Source organism: Marmota flaviventris, chromosome 9, assembly GCF_047511675.1.
Source record: "Marmota flaviventris isolate mMarFla1 chromosome 9, mMarFla1.hap1, whole genome shotgun sequence".
Classification (NCBI taxonomy): Eukaryota; Metazoa; Chordata; class Mammalia; order Rodentia; family Sciuridae; genus Marmota; species Marmota flaviventris.
Window position 1 is genome coordinate 5,212,811 of NC_092506.1, and position 15,721 is coordinate 5,228,531.

The following is a 15,721-nucleotide window of genomic DNA, read 5'->3' on the forward strand; positions in this document are numbered from 1 at the left end:
GAGCATGTCCTGAGGTCCTTAGGGCTGATTACATCTGGAGCTTTTTTTGGTGCCACCACACAGTTCGTACAAGCATGGTGGTTTCCCTGACAGTTATACTTCCTGTGCTTTCCTTCTCCTCTGGATGCAGGGGTCAGTATCATCTGGGGAGGTTAGAAGGTCAGGACGTATTTGAAGACCTGTGGGGATACTTACATTGGGGTTTTTCTGAGTGGGCTTTTCTACGTTTTTGTTTTGGCATGATTTTGTTTGCTTTATCATACTTCTGAAACACATTTCCTTGCACTCTTCCTGTTTGATTCTGCATGTTTTAAAATTTTTCTGTCATTCTAACTTTGAATTAGACATGCTCTATTCTAGATCTTTCATTGTATTCCTTCTAGAGTGATGACTAGTATAAACCAGAAGTAGACAGCTTCTGTCGAGTCATGTGGTCACCTCCTAGTTAATGAGATAACTGAATTAAAAATATTAAAACATAGGCTGGGGATACAGCTCAGTTAGTCGAGTACTTGCCTTGCATGCACAAAGCCCTGGGTTCAATCCCCAGCAACACACACACACACATAAATAACTATATGTAAAAACAGGGTTTGAAAGGATAGTAGGATGACAGAATGAACACACATCATTACCTTAGGTATGTATATGATTGCATGCCCAATGTGGTTCTACAACATGTACAATAAGAAAAAAATGAGAAATTATACCCCACCTATGTATGCTATATCAAAGTACATAAATGCATTCTGCTGTCATGTGTAACTTAATTAAAACAAAGTTAAAAAAAAAAAAAAAAACATGGTTTGAAGGAAGAGATGTTATATTTCTCCGTGTTAAACATAGTGATTGAACACTAATTCTCAAGATTCTGATTGTTTTCTTCTGTTAGAGCTTTGCTTTGATAACCATGGCTGCTTTTAGGGTATTAGCTCTTTTCTCAGGATTTTTTTTTTTTTTTTTTTTTTTTAATGGTGCTGGGAATTGAACTCGGGGACTTGTGCATGTGAGGCAAGCACTCTCACTCTACCAACTGAGCTATGTCCCCAGCCCAAGATCTTTTCTTTTTTGGTATAGGGGATTAAACTCGGGGGCACTCGACCACTGAGCCACATCCCGTCCTATTTTGTGTTTATTTAGAGGCAGGGTCTCACTGAGTTGCTTAGCACCTCGATCTTGCTGAGGTTGGCTTTGAACTCACAATCCTCCTGCCTCAGCTTCCCAAGCCACTGGGATTACAGGCGTGTGCCACCACAACTGGCTCAGGAGCTTTTAAAATGGAACAGTGGCCCAAAAATTGTGGCAGATAACTAAGCTTATTATTTTGATTTCTTTCAGATTTCGGCCAATTAAAGGAAGGCAAGAAGAACTAAAGGAAGTAATTGAACGTTTTAAGAAAGATGAGCACTTGGAGAAAGCCTTTAAATGTTTGACTTCAGGTGAATGGGCACGGCATTATTTTCTCAACAAGAATAAAATGCAGGAGAAATTATTCAAGGAACATGTAAGTTTATTAAGATTAATGATGTTAACCTCTTTGGATAAAATTGTAGATCTTACTAAATCCTGGGTATTGGTGGACACTGACATTTTAGATCCATTTTTCATAAAAACTAGTAAGTATGGAAGTCTGCTGACAAATAACATCATTTGGATGACTACTCAAGAGAAAACTTTGTCTTCTGGGAAGTGAAGTTTAGAGGAATATAGCCAAGTTACCAGGTACTAAAATATATAAAACTGAAAGGTAACAGTGAAGTTTGTCACTGAATGACCTTACGCTTTTCACATGGTTGCCATGGTGTGCTTTTATAATTCTGAAAAAGCCTACAGGATACATAATTTACAGTCATTATCATTTTTTTTTTTTTTTTCCTATTTTAGGTATTTATTTACTTGCGAATGTTTGCGACTGACAGTGGATTTGAAATACTGCCTTGTAATAGATACTCATCAGAACAGAATGGAGCCAAGATAGTTGCAACAAAAGAGTGGTAATTATTATTACCCATAATAGCCTAACCCATAAAGTAACTTTAAGATCTCTTAAATTACTCGTGTCATGCTAAGGAAGTCTGGGTAAGGGTTGAGGCCAGCATTTCCCCTAAAGGAGCCAGTGCAGTGCCATTACTCTGCCTGCTGACTAGAGTCAGGGTGACAGAATCAGGTCTGAGTGATCCGGGTCCCACCTCTGGGCTAAAGTGCTGTCCGTTTTCCTATGTTGTATGGAGCCTCCATGGGGAGGAGATTGCTGCAAGGCTGGGGGTGCCCGGGGTATAACCTGGCTCCAGAGCCAACCTTTCACTGTCTTAGAGGAAAGACTGGAAGTAAAGTCTTAATCATCCTAGGTGGAAATGATAGAAACATCCTCATGTGTTACCTGTTTAAAAAAAAAAAAAAAAAAAAAAAAAAAAAAATATATATATATATATATATATATATCAGCTTAAATTAAAGTAGTAGAGCTATAGCCAGGCACCATGGTACACATCAGTAATCCTAGTGACTCAAGAGGCTGAGAAAGGAGGATCACAAGTTTGAGGCCAGCCTCTGTAATTTTGTGAGACCTTGTCTCAAAAAGAGCTGGGAATGTGGCTCAATGGTAGAGTACCCTGGGTTTAGTCCCCAGTGCTGCCAAAAGAAAAGAGTAGAGTTGAGCCTACTTGGGAGAGCTAAAAGCCATAGATGAAATTTTAAGTCAGTTTTTATAAAACTTGGTGTGAATATCTTGTAACACAAGGTGATTTGGATGTCTATTCAAGAGAGATCCTGGATGGTGGGCTCCAGCTGGTGGCTCCACTTTCTGGGTCCTTGTGACCCTTTATTGCCACTAGTCCCTGTCTGCTTCATCCTGAGGTCCACGAATTTTGTGCACGCAGCAGAAGTTTGAGCACTTTCTGCCCATGAAATATTATACCAGGTGCCACAGGTGCTGCTGGAGGTTCAAGAGACAAGGGGCACAATTCCTGTCCCCCAGGGGTTTCCTTTCTCTCCTAGGAATAAGGCTGATGACAAGTAACCATGGTCCCAGCTGTGGGGCTCCAGGGGGAGATACCCAGGTGGGGTCCAAGTATACACAGGGCCCCTCAACTTATAGTGTTTATTGGCAGGCTAATTTTATTAAAAGAAGCCTTATTATTTATAATTACTAGTAATTTTTAACACATCACATATTTCAAATAGGAAACGAAATGACAAAATAGAATTACTGGTGGGTTGTATTGCCGAACTTTCAGAAATTGAGGAGAACATGCTACTTAGACATGGAGAAAACGACTTCAGTGTCATGTATTCCACGAGGAAAAACTGTGCTCAGCTCTGGCTCGGTCCCGCTGCGTTCATAAACCATGGTAAGCTGCACTTCCAGGGTGTCTGCTCTGGTGTCGGGCAGTCCCGCCAAGTTAGTGGGGCCTCACCACACTCAGTGAAACCTCCTCTTTAAGGGAGAGTTCTAATTAAGAATTCTTTTTTCACAAACTTATTAAATATTCCTAGTTTGACTTGAGACCTAAACTTCTATCAGGAATTACAAAGTTGTCTGAAAAACCTTTTCAGATTTCTGTAACTGTTCGTGTTTCAGATCTTATCAACAGTTAATTGACTTTCTCTTTTGGACATTTTTCAGATTGCAGACCTAACTGTAAGGTAAGCATTAAAAAAAAAAATGGATATATATATATCTATCTATCTACCAGTATTTTGTTTCTGCCTGGGTGTCAGACTCTTACTGAGTTACTTATATTTCAGTTTGTGTCAACTGGTCGAGATACAGCATGTGTGAAGGCTCTAAGAGATATTGAACCTGGGGAAGAAATTTCTTGTTATTATGGAGATGGGTTTTTTGGAGAAAACAATGAGTTCTGCGAGTGTTACACTTGTGAAAGGTAAAGTATTAAATAAGATTTTCAGCTTAGATGTTCTTTTAGCTATCTGATGGTTATTGGTATAACTCTTATTGTTTCTTTATATCTTAAATGCGGAGATAGATTTTTATATTATGTAGCTCCCAGTGTAAAGTATGTAAACAAAATCAAATGATGTGCAACTATTTAGGGACACTGGCACCTGTCCCTTTAAAATCTTCATATTACCAGCTGTGACAAGTGGGTCAGGATACAGAAGTGCTTAAGGAAAGATTGGATATTAGTACACACTCGTGCACACATGCAGTGCCAGAGTGGGCCTCCCAAAATGGCAAGTGTAGTTCTGCCTTAGAAGGCATGTAAAAACCCTGAGGTTGCCTTGCATATCATCAAACTGTGTCTTCTGGAATTTTTGTTTTGATGTACATACTATTCACAGTCCCTGGGTTCCCTGCTGACACTTGGTGAGCAACCTCTTTATGACCCATCAAGATTGTGGGTCCTGCTGGGCACTGTGGTGCCACTCCTGTAACCACAGCGACTCAAGAGGCTGAAGCAGGAAGATAGCAAGTTCAAGGTCGGTCTCAAGTACTTTGCAAAGCCCTGTCTCATTGGTAGAGTACCCCTGGATTCTGTATTCAGGACCAAAAAAAAAAAAAAAGATTCTGCGTTGTGGGCTGGGGCTGGACAGCTCAGTGTTAGAGCACTTACTACTGAGCATGTTGAAGTCCCTACAATGGATCCCACCAATTTAAAAAAAAAAATGGGGTCCTTTTGGAAATTCTCAAAGTCTACTTCAGCAGGACTGGCAGCTTGTGCCACTTGTGTAGTGACTTCTGTGAACTGGAACTCCTGGGAGATAATGTCAAAGCTGGTGTAGGCAGGGCCACAGGAGGGTCCTCTTTCAAGGAGATGCCACATGCACAGCCACACAGGGAGAGAGCCTGTCTGATTTCAACCTCTGCTGGACCCCGGACTCACCCTCCCTCCTTCAGTCCTCACAGCTCTCCTGTGAGAAAGTAGCAAGTGACCCAGTCCACTAACTCTGGTGGAGTCCTCATGCTTTCCACTTCCTGTTGCTTTTGTAGGTAGGACCTATTTATTAGCACCACTGCTCTCTCTTAAAATAGCCAGCCTAGGGAAGAGAGGGCAGAAGCCCCTCACATTACCCCCTCATTGGGGTCTCCACCAGTAATGAGAGAGGGCTGGGTTATAATTCCACCCTGGCCCTTTCTCTCCCAGCTTTGGGCTCCTTGCCACAAAGGGATAGTTGAAAACCTGTTCCTAATGTTGCCAAAAGCCAGGGCACAGGGGAGGTGGGCATACAATTTATCTTTTAACATTAAAAGTGATTCAAGGAGCTAGGGTTGTGGCTCAGTGGTAGCGTGCTCACCTTGCATGCATGAGGCACTGGGTTTGATCCTCAGCATCACATAAAAATAAAGACAATAAACTCCATCAGAAACTAAAAAAAAAAAAAATTTTTAAAGTGATTCAAATGTTAGATCTTAGACCTCCACAAAAATATTCTCTAGGCCCTGGGGTCTTGGCTCAGTGGTAGAGTGCTTGCCTAGAATGTTTAGGGTTCGATTCTTAGCACCACATATAAATAAATAAAGATCCATCGACAATTTAAAAAAATAAAAAGTAAATATTCTCTAATCCATGAAGTCTATTGGGAGGGGGGGTGCCAGGGATTTAACTCAGGGGCACTTGGTCACTGAGCCACATCACTAACCCTATTGTATTTTTTTTAGAAACAGTTCTCACTGACTTGCTTAGCACCTCGCCGTTGCTGAGGCTGGCTTTGAACTCGTGATCCTCTTGTCTCAGTCTCCTGAGTTGAGTTATAGGTGTGCACCACCATGCCTAGCCCATGAAGTCTTTTAATTATAGAGAAAGCAGAATGAAGCTCACTTATGGGCCTGTGATCTGGAGCCACAATGCTGGAATCAGAACCCTGCAGCTCTGCATGTCATTAGCCCTGAGGTGATGGCATGTTACGTAGCTCCCTGGGCCTTCATTTTCCCCATCCATAAAATGAGAACAGCATAATATTTCATAGGGTTGTTTTGGGGATTAAATTTGTTATTTGACATAATACATGTAGAACAGCACACAGTTAACACACAAAAAATGTTAGCTATAAAATTATTTTGTGTTTTCTGGTTATTATATTTTAAAATACAAGCTGTATGAAGGCAGGAACTTTATCTTCTTCATCTACTGCCATGTATACAGAACAGTACCTGGTACATAGGTGCTTGATAAGTATTGGGAAAATGAATGAATGAATGTAATAAATAAATACGATGAATAAGTTTTTGGAAGCTGTCCTTAAAAACCCTAACCATATATTCAGGATTCCAAAATAACACAAAACAACTCTTTACCTGGTGTGTGGGAGGGTTGTTTTGGTGTTCTTTGTTTTTGTTTTTTTTTCCTCTTTTTTTTTTTTTAAGAGGCCAAGTGTGGCTGTATTCCCAGGCTGGTCTCCAGGTCCTGTGCTCAGTCCGTCAGTCCTCCTACCTCAGCCTCCCAAATGACTACACTACAAGCACCACTCTGCCCAGCCTCTGTACCCATTCAGAACTACATGGTTGGTCATGTTCTTTGGGCAGATTAGTTCTCCCTCAAGAGCCATGATTTCCTTCCCAGTCAGATGCAGTGATTCCACAGCTTAGGGTGAGAGGGAGGTGGAAAAATGTGAGAGCCTTTCTAGGGAATGGCACGCTACAGAACATGGCATGGCTGTTGTCAGACCAAGCAGTTTGGCTCAAAAGTTGGCTGGGGATGTAGCTCAGTTGATAGAGTGCCTGCATGCACAAGGCCCTGGGTTCAGTCCCCAGCACCACAAAAAAAAAGAAAGTTGGCTGCATGTGTTCCTGAGATTCTCAGTAACACCACATTGTTTCTGCCTTTACAGAAAGTGACTGGGGAGATGAGACTAAAGGAACTCATTGAATAATTCATCAGATAGTAACAGTAGTGCAGGAGAAACGAGACTAGCACAGGGCCTGCTGTCAAAGCAGCACAGTGAAAAAGGCAGGGACTTGTGTGCTGAGAGCCCAACTGGGCCAAGAGCTCACTCCAAGGAAACCAGAGTGAACAGAGCGAACGGATTTCACTCTAAACATTTGAAGGATAGAATTTGATAAAGACCTAAATCAAAGGTGCTGTGAGCCAGGTGCAGTGGTACATGCCTGTAATCCCAGTGACCCAGGAGGCTGAGGCAGGAGGATTCCTCAGCAATTTGGTGAAACTTCATCTTGAAATAAAAAATAAACACAGCTGGGAACATAGCTCAGGGGTAAAGTGTCCTAAGTTCAATCCCCATTACCACACGGGGGAAAAAGGAATGCCAGGCACAGTGTTGCACTTCTATGACCCCAGCAGCTCAGGAAGCTGAAGCAGGAGGATCGTAAGTTCAGAACCAGCCAGCAACTCAATGAGACCCTGTCTCAAAAAAATATAGATATAAAAAAAATGGATTGGGGAATGAGGCTCAGCGGTTAAGCTCCCCTGGTACCAAAGGGAGAGAGAACTCTGATCTTACCTATAAAGTCTTAAAAATTTTAAGAATATTACTCCTTCCCTATTTAGTATATAAATTGTTTGGGACTTTAAGCATTTTGCTTTTGGAATTGGTCAAAATTATTTTAAAGCTGATATAAAAGTGTTTTTTGAAAGCTAAAAAAAAAAAACAAAACAAAACTGGCATGTGAGGGTAAGCCGGGCATGGTGACCTTGACCTGTAATTCAGTACACCTGTACTTGGGAAGCTCAGCAGGAGGGTCAGAGGTTTGAAGCCAGCCTGGGCAACGTAGCTAAAGCTTGTCTAAGAATAAAATAGAAAGGGCCAGGGTGTGGCTCAGTGGTGGAGCACTTGCTTACTTGCAAGGCCCTGGATTTAGCCCACAATAAGCAAAAAGAAGAATGTTAGGGGACAGTTACCTTAACAGATGGCAAAATTTGTTATTAAATAATCAGGGCTAGGGTTGTGGCTCAGTGGTAGAGCACTTGCCTTGCATGTGTGAGGCACTGGGTTCAATTCTTAGCACCATATACAAATAAACAAATAAAATAAAGGTCCATCAATGTCTAATAAAAATTTTTTTAAAAGTAATAATTATTATAATCAAACTTGATTATGATGGCTCAGAAATGGACAAATAAGAGAACATGGATGGAGTCCTGAAATGGAGACAAGTATAGATTGAGATCTTAACATATATTGGGAAACAATTGTTTCTTTTATAGATAATGTTAGTCTGATTTAATATACTTCCGGAGGGGAAATCAAGCCATAACACATCATATACGTAATAAATTCCTATTGTATTAGAATCTAAAATTTAAATAATACAATATAAAAATACTAGAAAAACAATTTAGGAGAGCACAATGAAGGTCTTCTTGAAGACAGTAAGGCAAGAAATGCGGAATCCAAAGATGTTTGAATGGCCAAAATAAAGTCCACACTGTATGATTTACTGAAGGAAAATAAAATATCTATGTGGCAAAAAGTTAAAATCCTAACAACAAAAAGCATCTCCCAAGGAAAGAAAGTCTGACGGGAAAAAGGTAAAGGAAGAAGAGGTTCTGCACAGAAAGAGATGGCCACAAGCAAGGAAATTAGTATATTTGAATAATTAGGAATTATTCAAATATACTATGAATAATTAGGTATTCATTTTCCCTCAATAAATTGGGAAAATTCAAGAAACAAAATGTACCCCTAGTGAGGATGTGAAGAAACAGGTACCTAGATGGTGCTAGTAGGGTCATGAGTTGCTGGAACCTTGGGGAAAGTACTCTGGCAGTGTGTATTAAGAGGCAAACCCTGTCCCCAGCGGTCCCATGTTCAGGAGGAATTCAGCCTGAGAAATAGGAGCACCCATGGGTAAGGATTTGGTTTCCAAGAATAGTAGAACAGCAGTATTTGCATAAGAAAGAATATTAAAACAGTTTCATTGATCACCTCTGAGGAACTATTGAATAAATCCTGGAATGTTAATGAAAATATGCAGCCTTCAAAGTTCGCCACCAGGGCCAGGGTGCCACTTACAGGGACAGTGCCTACCTGGCATGAGTGAGGTGCCTACCTGGCACACACAAAAGAAAAAACCCAAAACCTGTATGCTCAGTGCAGATTTGTCCGTGATTGATGTAATGATAGAATTTTTTTAGACTTTTTTTAATTTTTAGTTTTTTAGGTGGACACAATAGTTTATTTATTTTTTTTAAAGAGAGAATTTTTTTTTTAATATTTATTTTTTAGTTTTTGGCGGACACAACATCTTTGTTTGTATGTGATGCTGAGGATCGAACCCGGGGCCGCACGCATGCCAGGCAAGCGTGCTACCGCTTGAGCCACATCCCCAGCCCCACAATAGTTTATTTTTATGTGGTGCTGAGGATTGAACCCAGAGCCTCATGTATGCTAGGCAAGCTCTCTACCACTAAGCCACAGCCTTAGCCCCAAGTAAAATATTTTTTAATATTCAGATATTTTGGTTTTGTTGGCTTGAAAAGCAGCAGTGATATAAAGAGTTGTGTAGGACAGGAAAGGAGTGGAGGAGTGGGAGGGCGGTGCTGCCGGGGTGCCTAGGAGGCTGCTCCCCTTTGCTTTGTGGACAGCCTCGGATTGCCTTACTTGTTGCAGCAAGCATGATTTCATAAGTTAAAAAGAAGTAAGATTGTAGAATACAAGTGAGTGTGAAAGTTTACTGTTTAAAAAAAAAAACTAATTTCAGAAGTTCCAACATTGCTTATTATTGCTATTGTGTTATACTTCACTCTCTTTTTTTTGTTTGTTTGGGTAGGTGGGTAAGTGTGGGTGTGTGGAACTGGGGATTGAACCTGGGGCACTCTAACGTTGAGCTACATCCCCAACTCTTTTTTATTTTTTATTTTGAGGCAGGATCTCACTGAGTTGCCAAGGCTGGCTTGGTACTTGAGATCCTCATGCCTCAGCTTCCTGAGTCCCTGGGATTATGGGCGTGCATCACTGCACCTGTTATATATCCTGGAAACCAAATCATAATTTACAGCTGCTCTTATTTCTACAGGATGGATTCTTCCCCAACGTGGGACCGCCAGGGACAGGGTTTGCCTCTTTTTAATACACACTGCCAGATTTCTTTCCCTAAGGTTCTAGCAATTCATGGCCATTAGCATTTGTGTTCAAGTGTATTTTATATATATATACATGGGCACAATATCTTTATTTTGTTTATGTTTATGTGGTGCTGAGGATCGAACTCAAAGTCTCACACATGCGAGGCAAAGCCCTCCATCACTGAGCCACAACCCCAGCCCTCAAGTGTACTTTTAAGTATGTCCTGTCTTTCTAGTCATGAACTAAAAATATTAACAAGTTATGGTTTAGAAAAAAATCAAAATCATGGAGTGTCTGAAAATAATTTCTTTTTCAATTGCTATGGACTGAGCCTTTAGGGCTTACACACATGCATTCTAAATGTGTCTTAGGATGAAGTGGCGTGGGCCTGGTTGCTGCTCTGGTGAAGGTTTTTCTTTCTTTTTAATGATTTTTTTTTAATTGTCAGTGGACCTTTATTTGTTTATATGTGGTGCTGAGAGTCGAACCCAGTGCCTCACACATGCAGGGCAAGCACTTTACCACTGAGCTATGACCACAGCCCACCTGGAACTTTTTACAGTGATTTCTATCCCACTTTTGAAAAAATAATTGAGGCAATTTCACAATCAGTTTTTAGTTGTTTTTTACAATAGCGTTAGTCAAAATTGCTGTCTAAAGTGGATTTTAAATCCTAGTAAGAATGTTAACCTTTACTTACCAAAAACAACAACTATGTTAGGTTCAAATCTGTGCTTTCCCAGTACTTAGGGCCAGGGGGCAGGAAGAGAAATAAAATGTATATTGTTCCTTAGCAAAAGTAAAACACACTACTTCTTTGGGGGAGGAATATTATTTTTTTCCTTCATCCAAATTCTGGAAGAAATGCATCGGTCACATGGGACTTGCAGAGGACAGTTAGCAGTGCTCACTTGATGGGGAGCATTCCTCCCCATCCCCCCACCCCAGGAATTGTTGCTTAACCACTAAGCCACATCCCCAGCCCTTTTTTAATGTTTGTTTTTTGAGACAGGGTCTTGCTAAGTCCTTAGGGCCTCACTATGTTGCTGAGGCTGGCCTCAAACTTGTGATCCTCATGTCTCAGCCTCCTGATTTGCTGGGATTACAGGTGTGTACCACTGCAACACAATTTTGTCACAAGTTCAGAAGCTATATTATATGACATTCTATTGACAAGGTAAGGCCACAAAAGGGCAAAATGATTTTGGCCAAAGAAATTTCTCTGTTTTTTTTGTTTTGTTTTTGATTCCACATGTAGTCTTCTGTTTAACATTGTTAATTCATAATAGAACTGAGTAGAGACTTGCCCTTGATATACTGACTAAGCAAAGATTTGCACAACCAGATTTAGGCAGTCTAGGGAGACTCCTACCAACCACATGCATTTATTGCAGAAGAATCATATAAATATGTTGAGGAAAGGTGTCCACTAGTTAAAGTTAAGTCTTTTAAATGTCTTTAATTTAGTAACAGTTTATTAATTTAATTATGATTGTTCATATTAATTTGATAATTTAAGGGAACTACTTAACTGTTTTTATTCTTCCAAGAGACAGATATTCACTAATAATACCCTCACCTTTTTACATAGAATTTCAGTCATAATTTGTGTGCATATATAACATCTAAGTTCTAGGCATTGACTTAATTTATGGAAATTCTGTGCTTTTTAAAAATTTCCGAATTCTTAACATTCAGTTAATGTAGTGCTAAGTGGCACATAGCAAAGTTAAAATTAACATTTTAGTCTACACAGAAGGCTAGTAGATTTTCATAGTAGGCAATTTGCAGTCGATTGACAACAGTCACAACAAGTGATTTTTGTTCTGATAAGCATAGTTTTTAATGTTAATTGTATTAGTTACCTAATGAGCCTCCTAGACTTGGCACTTATCCAGTGGTGGTCAGAGCCTCACCAGGTCTCACCATTGAGCCCACATGGCCAGGTGCTCCCTGCAGCCAGGCCCGCTGTGAATTCGTGCACTCCATTCACTGAACTTGTGCTGTTTTCTCTTACAGACGAGGAACTGGTGCTTTCAAATCCAGAGTGGGACTGCCTGCGCCTGCTCCTGTTATCAATAGCAAATATGGACTCAGAGAAACAGATAAACGCTTAAATAGGCTTAAAAAGTTAGGTGACAGCAGCAAAAACTCAGACAGTCAGTCTGTCAGCTCTAACACTGATGCAGATACCACTCAGGAAAAAAACAATGCAAGTAAGTAAGGGAGATTTGATAAGATGCCTTTTTTTTTTTTTTTTTTTTTTAAGTATTTTCACAAAATTTGCTTTCTAAAGCATGCTTCAGTAGTTTCGAACTTCTAAATATTGAGAGAAACTGGGACTCATGAGCTTCAGCAGCCCTGCAAGGTTCTAGAAATGGTTTGAGTACAGAGCACAGTTGTGCCCACCTCCAGATTCAGTGCCGTACTCTAGACTGTTCTTTTGAATACTTGGTAACTGGATATTGAATTCTTCATCATATATTCCAGGATCATCATGTGTTTGAGGAAAACATTTTCAAAGTGTTAGTGACTCTGTCCTATTGGTGTCGTTAGGCCCTGCAAGAAGACAAGGGACCGGGTAAATTGTACAGGCTCACATGTGTCCAGTGTCCAGCAGTCTGTTAGGAACAGGTGATGGACTTGGGAGTTCCTAGCTTCTGGCCTCAAGACTTCCACCTTTTTACTACTCACTTATCTTTTTCAAAACGAACTGACTCAATTCACCAAACCACCAGAATAGACTCACAATCGTGCCTGAGGAGCACTCGGATGTGGCCATGTTGTGGCACGTTGGGTTCACGCCACAGAAAGTAGGAAGAGAGATGGAAAGAGAAAGAAGCAAGCTTTGAAAACCAGTTGTATTTGGGGGCAAGATCTGATAGAAGCTGGAAAAAGGGTATGAAGAACAAACAAAAAGAAAAGGAAGAAAAGAAAACCTAAACAGGCAGAGGACAGCACGACGTGTGAGGAGCTCTGAAGTGCTGGAACATGACACTGCTGTCATCGTCTGGGTAACACCTGTGTTCTCTAGGTGCCACTACAGTGGTGGGCTCTTTGGCCTGCCTTGTCTCTGACAGAGATGGCTACTGGAAGGGTTTGACTTGGTGGTCCCCAAAGTCTCCTGTGCTGGCATCTTAATGACAGTACGACTTGCAAGCACTTAGGAAATACCTGAGGTGCTGGGTATCTTAGGCTCTCCCACGCCTCGGCTACTCCCTCCCAGACAGAAAACCCTGAAGAAAGGGGTGAATTGAATGTCATTGCCACGGATTCCTGAATCTACCTGCTGCTGGGAGTCAGAGGCCAGGTGTGACCTCTGTAGTGTAAAAGTAACAGTATAGTTCTGGTCCAGACTTTTTAGTTAATGTTCAGAGTGAGCAAAAAGAGGAGTTAGTTGATCATTCACTGTTGACTGTTGATTCAAAAATAAATGCAGCGTAATGAACCTTCGCTTTCTGAGTCTGGTTCCTTGGTGAAACTGGAGACCCCATGTGATAGACCCTCACACGAAAACACAGGGGTGCATGCTGCCATCTGCACCTGGAGACAGCCACAGAGCCGCCTGCAGGGAATGGCCCTGCAAGGTGTGGAACTATCTGCTTCTGTGCATGAGCCTTGTTACCAGTATGTAGACCCTGCACTCAGTACACCACTTGGCTGAAAAGATAAAAGTATGAATAGTTTTTGGAAGGTGTTGGGTGTATTAATAGATAACCATCTAGAAAATGTCTATTACTAAATCAGACCCTTACTAAAAGCCTGCTGGTAGTTGGAGAGACAAGGGTGTATGAGACCCGGTCCCCTACCTCGGGGAGCTTGTGCTTTAGCTCCAAGACAAATGCACAAAAAACAGAGCAGACTAGACACTTCATTTTCTCAAGTTTAGAGGGAACAAGATGCCTTTGAGCTAACCTCAGCAGTGGCTGCTTATTCTGGGGTGCTTGCTTTGCCCAAGTTGCCTTTCCGCAGCATGCCTTTGGAATAACCTGAGGGCTGGTGTGGCTGACTTGAGGGCACAGTAGAGTGGATAGACATCGTCCAGTGCTTGAGGGAGCCCAGACTTCAGCTATCTCTGAGGCCACTGTCCCTTGAATCGTGCACAGAAGGATTTCTGTGGTTCTTACACGTATTCCTTTAGGCTATATTCTTTTGGTGTTTATCTCTCAACCAGACCCTTTAAAAAAGAACGACTTTTTGAAACTGGAGAAGAGCCAGAGCTGCCAGAGCTCTCTTCCCGGGGAGCTGGGCGTGTGGCGTGCATAGGTGTGGATGCCATCTCTGCTGCCTGCCTGCCCGTCTTTATCTCGCACTTCATGTAGGATTTAGCAGCTGAGAGAGGAACTCTTTTCTTTGAACAGCACGTACAAAGAAACATTTCCACCTATTCGGAACCTCCCTTCCGCGCAGGTTCTTTTTTTGGAAGGTGTCTTCAGAGCTCCAGCCTGACTTTGCGCTTTAGCATCCAGGAGTGGAAACAAGAAGAAATCTATTTTCATAAACTCAGTCTACCAATCTGAATGGCAGAGTTGTTATTAAGAGTATTCTGGTTTTTCAGGCCTGTGTGCCTTGCGGCCTGGGGAGCTTCCTGTAGTTAGTCTTGTGATACAGGATGCGAAGGCGCTCAAGAGCGTGCCTGAAGGTGTGGACACAGCCACGGCCAGTATCACCAGTCAGCACAGGACCCAGAAGATGAGGCCAGTGGGATCAGTTTACCCTAACTAAGGAGCAGTGGTCACAGACGTGGAGACTGGGCTGCCTGCTCCTGGCACCGAGCCTGTGGCTGCGTCCACATCCTGTCCAGCACGAGGCTGAGAGGTTGGCGAGAGCTCCTTGTGCTTACCAAGCTCACAGAGACAGGCCTTTAGAGTCCTGTGGGGTTGTCTGGGTTCTCAGGCTCTGCTGAGGCTGAACTGAGAGTGACCCTCATAGCATCTTGTGTTGCAGGTGGTGGTGTCTCCAGAGCAGCCTGAGGACTCAGGAAAGCTCAGCTGTCCTTCTGCAACTCTTCCATCTGGCTGTAGGGATGCCATACTGCCTTATAATTTTGATGGCCCCTTGAAATTACTATGAGAGCCATGTCCTTTGCCCATCAATTGGGACTGACACAATAATAATTCTGCAGTAGACCTTATAGGCAGCACAACTGATCAGGAACTCACCATCTTTTTAAAAAAAATTTTTTTTTGTACTGAGAATTGAACCTAGAGGTGCTCTATCGCTGAGCTATACCCTCAGCCCGTTTTGTTTTGAGATAGGGTCTCTCTGAGCTACCCATGCTGGCCTTGAACTTGGGATCCTTCTGCCTCAGTCTTCAAAGTTGCTGGGATTACAGGCATGCACCACCTCACCCAGATAGGTTCAAATCCCACCCCTGCCATTTGGTAGATGGCTAGCTTTAGATTACTCATCACTGAGAGCCTGGCTTTCACAGACGTGTGATGTCACTTCAGGTCCTGGTAGACCTGTTTGCACAACACCTAGCACATAGTAATTGCTGAAAAAAATGTGTACCTCCACCTAAAACTGCTGTCCAAGTATATGCATTTGGGGGATTTCCAGGTCACTGGAGAAAGAAAACCCCACAGGAGAAGTTGGTACAGAGCGAGGGTAACTGAAAGTACGCCTCGTCTCCACTGATGTCAGAGTCCTTACTCTGTTGACATTCTTTTTAAAAAGACCTGACTTTTTTAGTGTGTCATTGTGGACAGCCCTCCTCTTCTAGCCTTACTATCAC

General features: G+C 41.9%; 1 protein-coding gene across 7 annotated transcripts in view; it reads left to right on the forward strand.

Annotated features, from left to right (window-relative positions):
• The window catches only part of Kmt5b (lysine methyltransferase 5B), a 57,566-nt gene that overhangs the window by 34,414 nt on the left and 7,431 nt on the right, over positions 1-15,721 (forward strand). For 6 of the 7 annotated variants that reach the window (XM_027944119.3, XM_071615993.1, XM_027944116.2 and 3 more), the window contains 6 exons: positions 1,339-1,504; positions 1,885-1,994; positions 3,184-3,350; positions 3,626-3,645; positions 3,748-3,884; positions 12,004-12,200. In XM_027944119.3, coding sequence (XP_027799920.2) covers positions 1,339-1,504; positions 1,885-1,994; positions 3,184-3,350; positions 3,626-3,645; positions 3,748-3,884; positions 12,004-12,200 — 797 coding nt within the window. The other variant, XM_071615995.1, reaches the window with a different exon arrangement.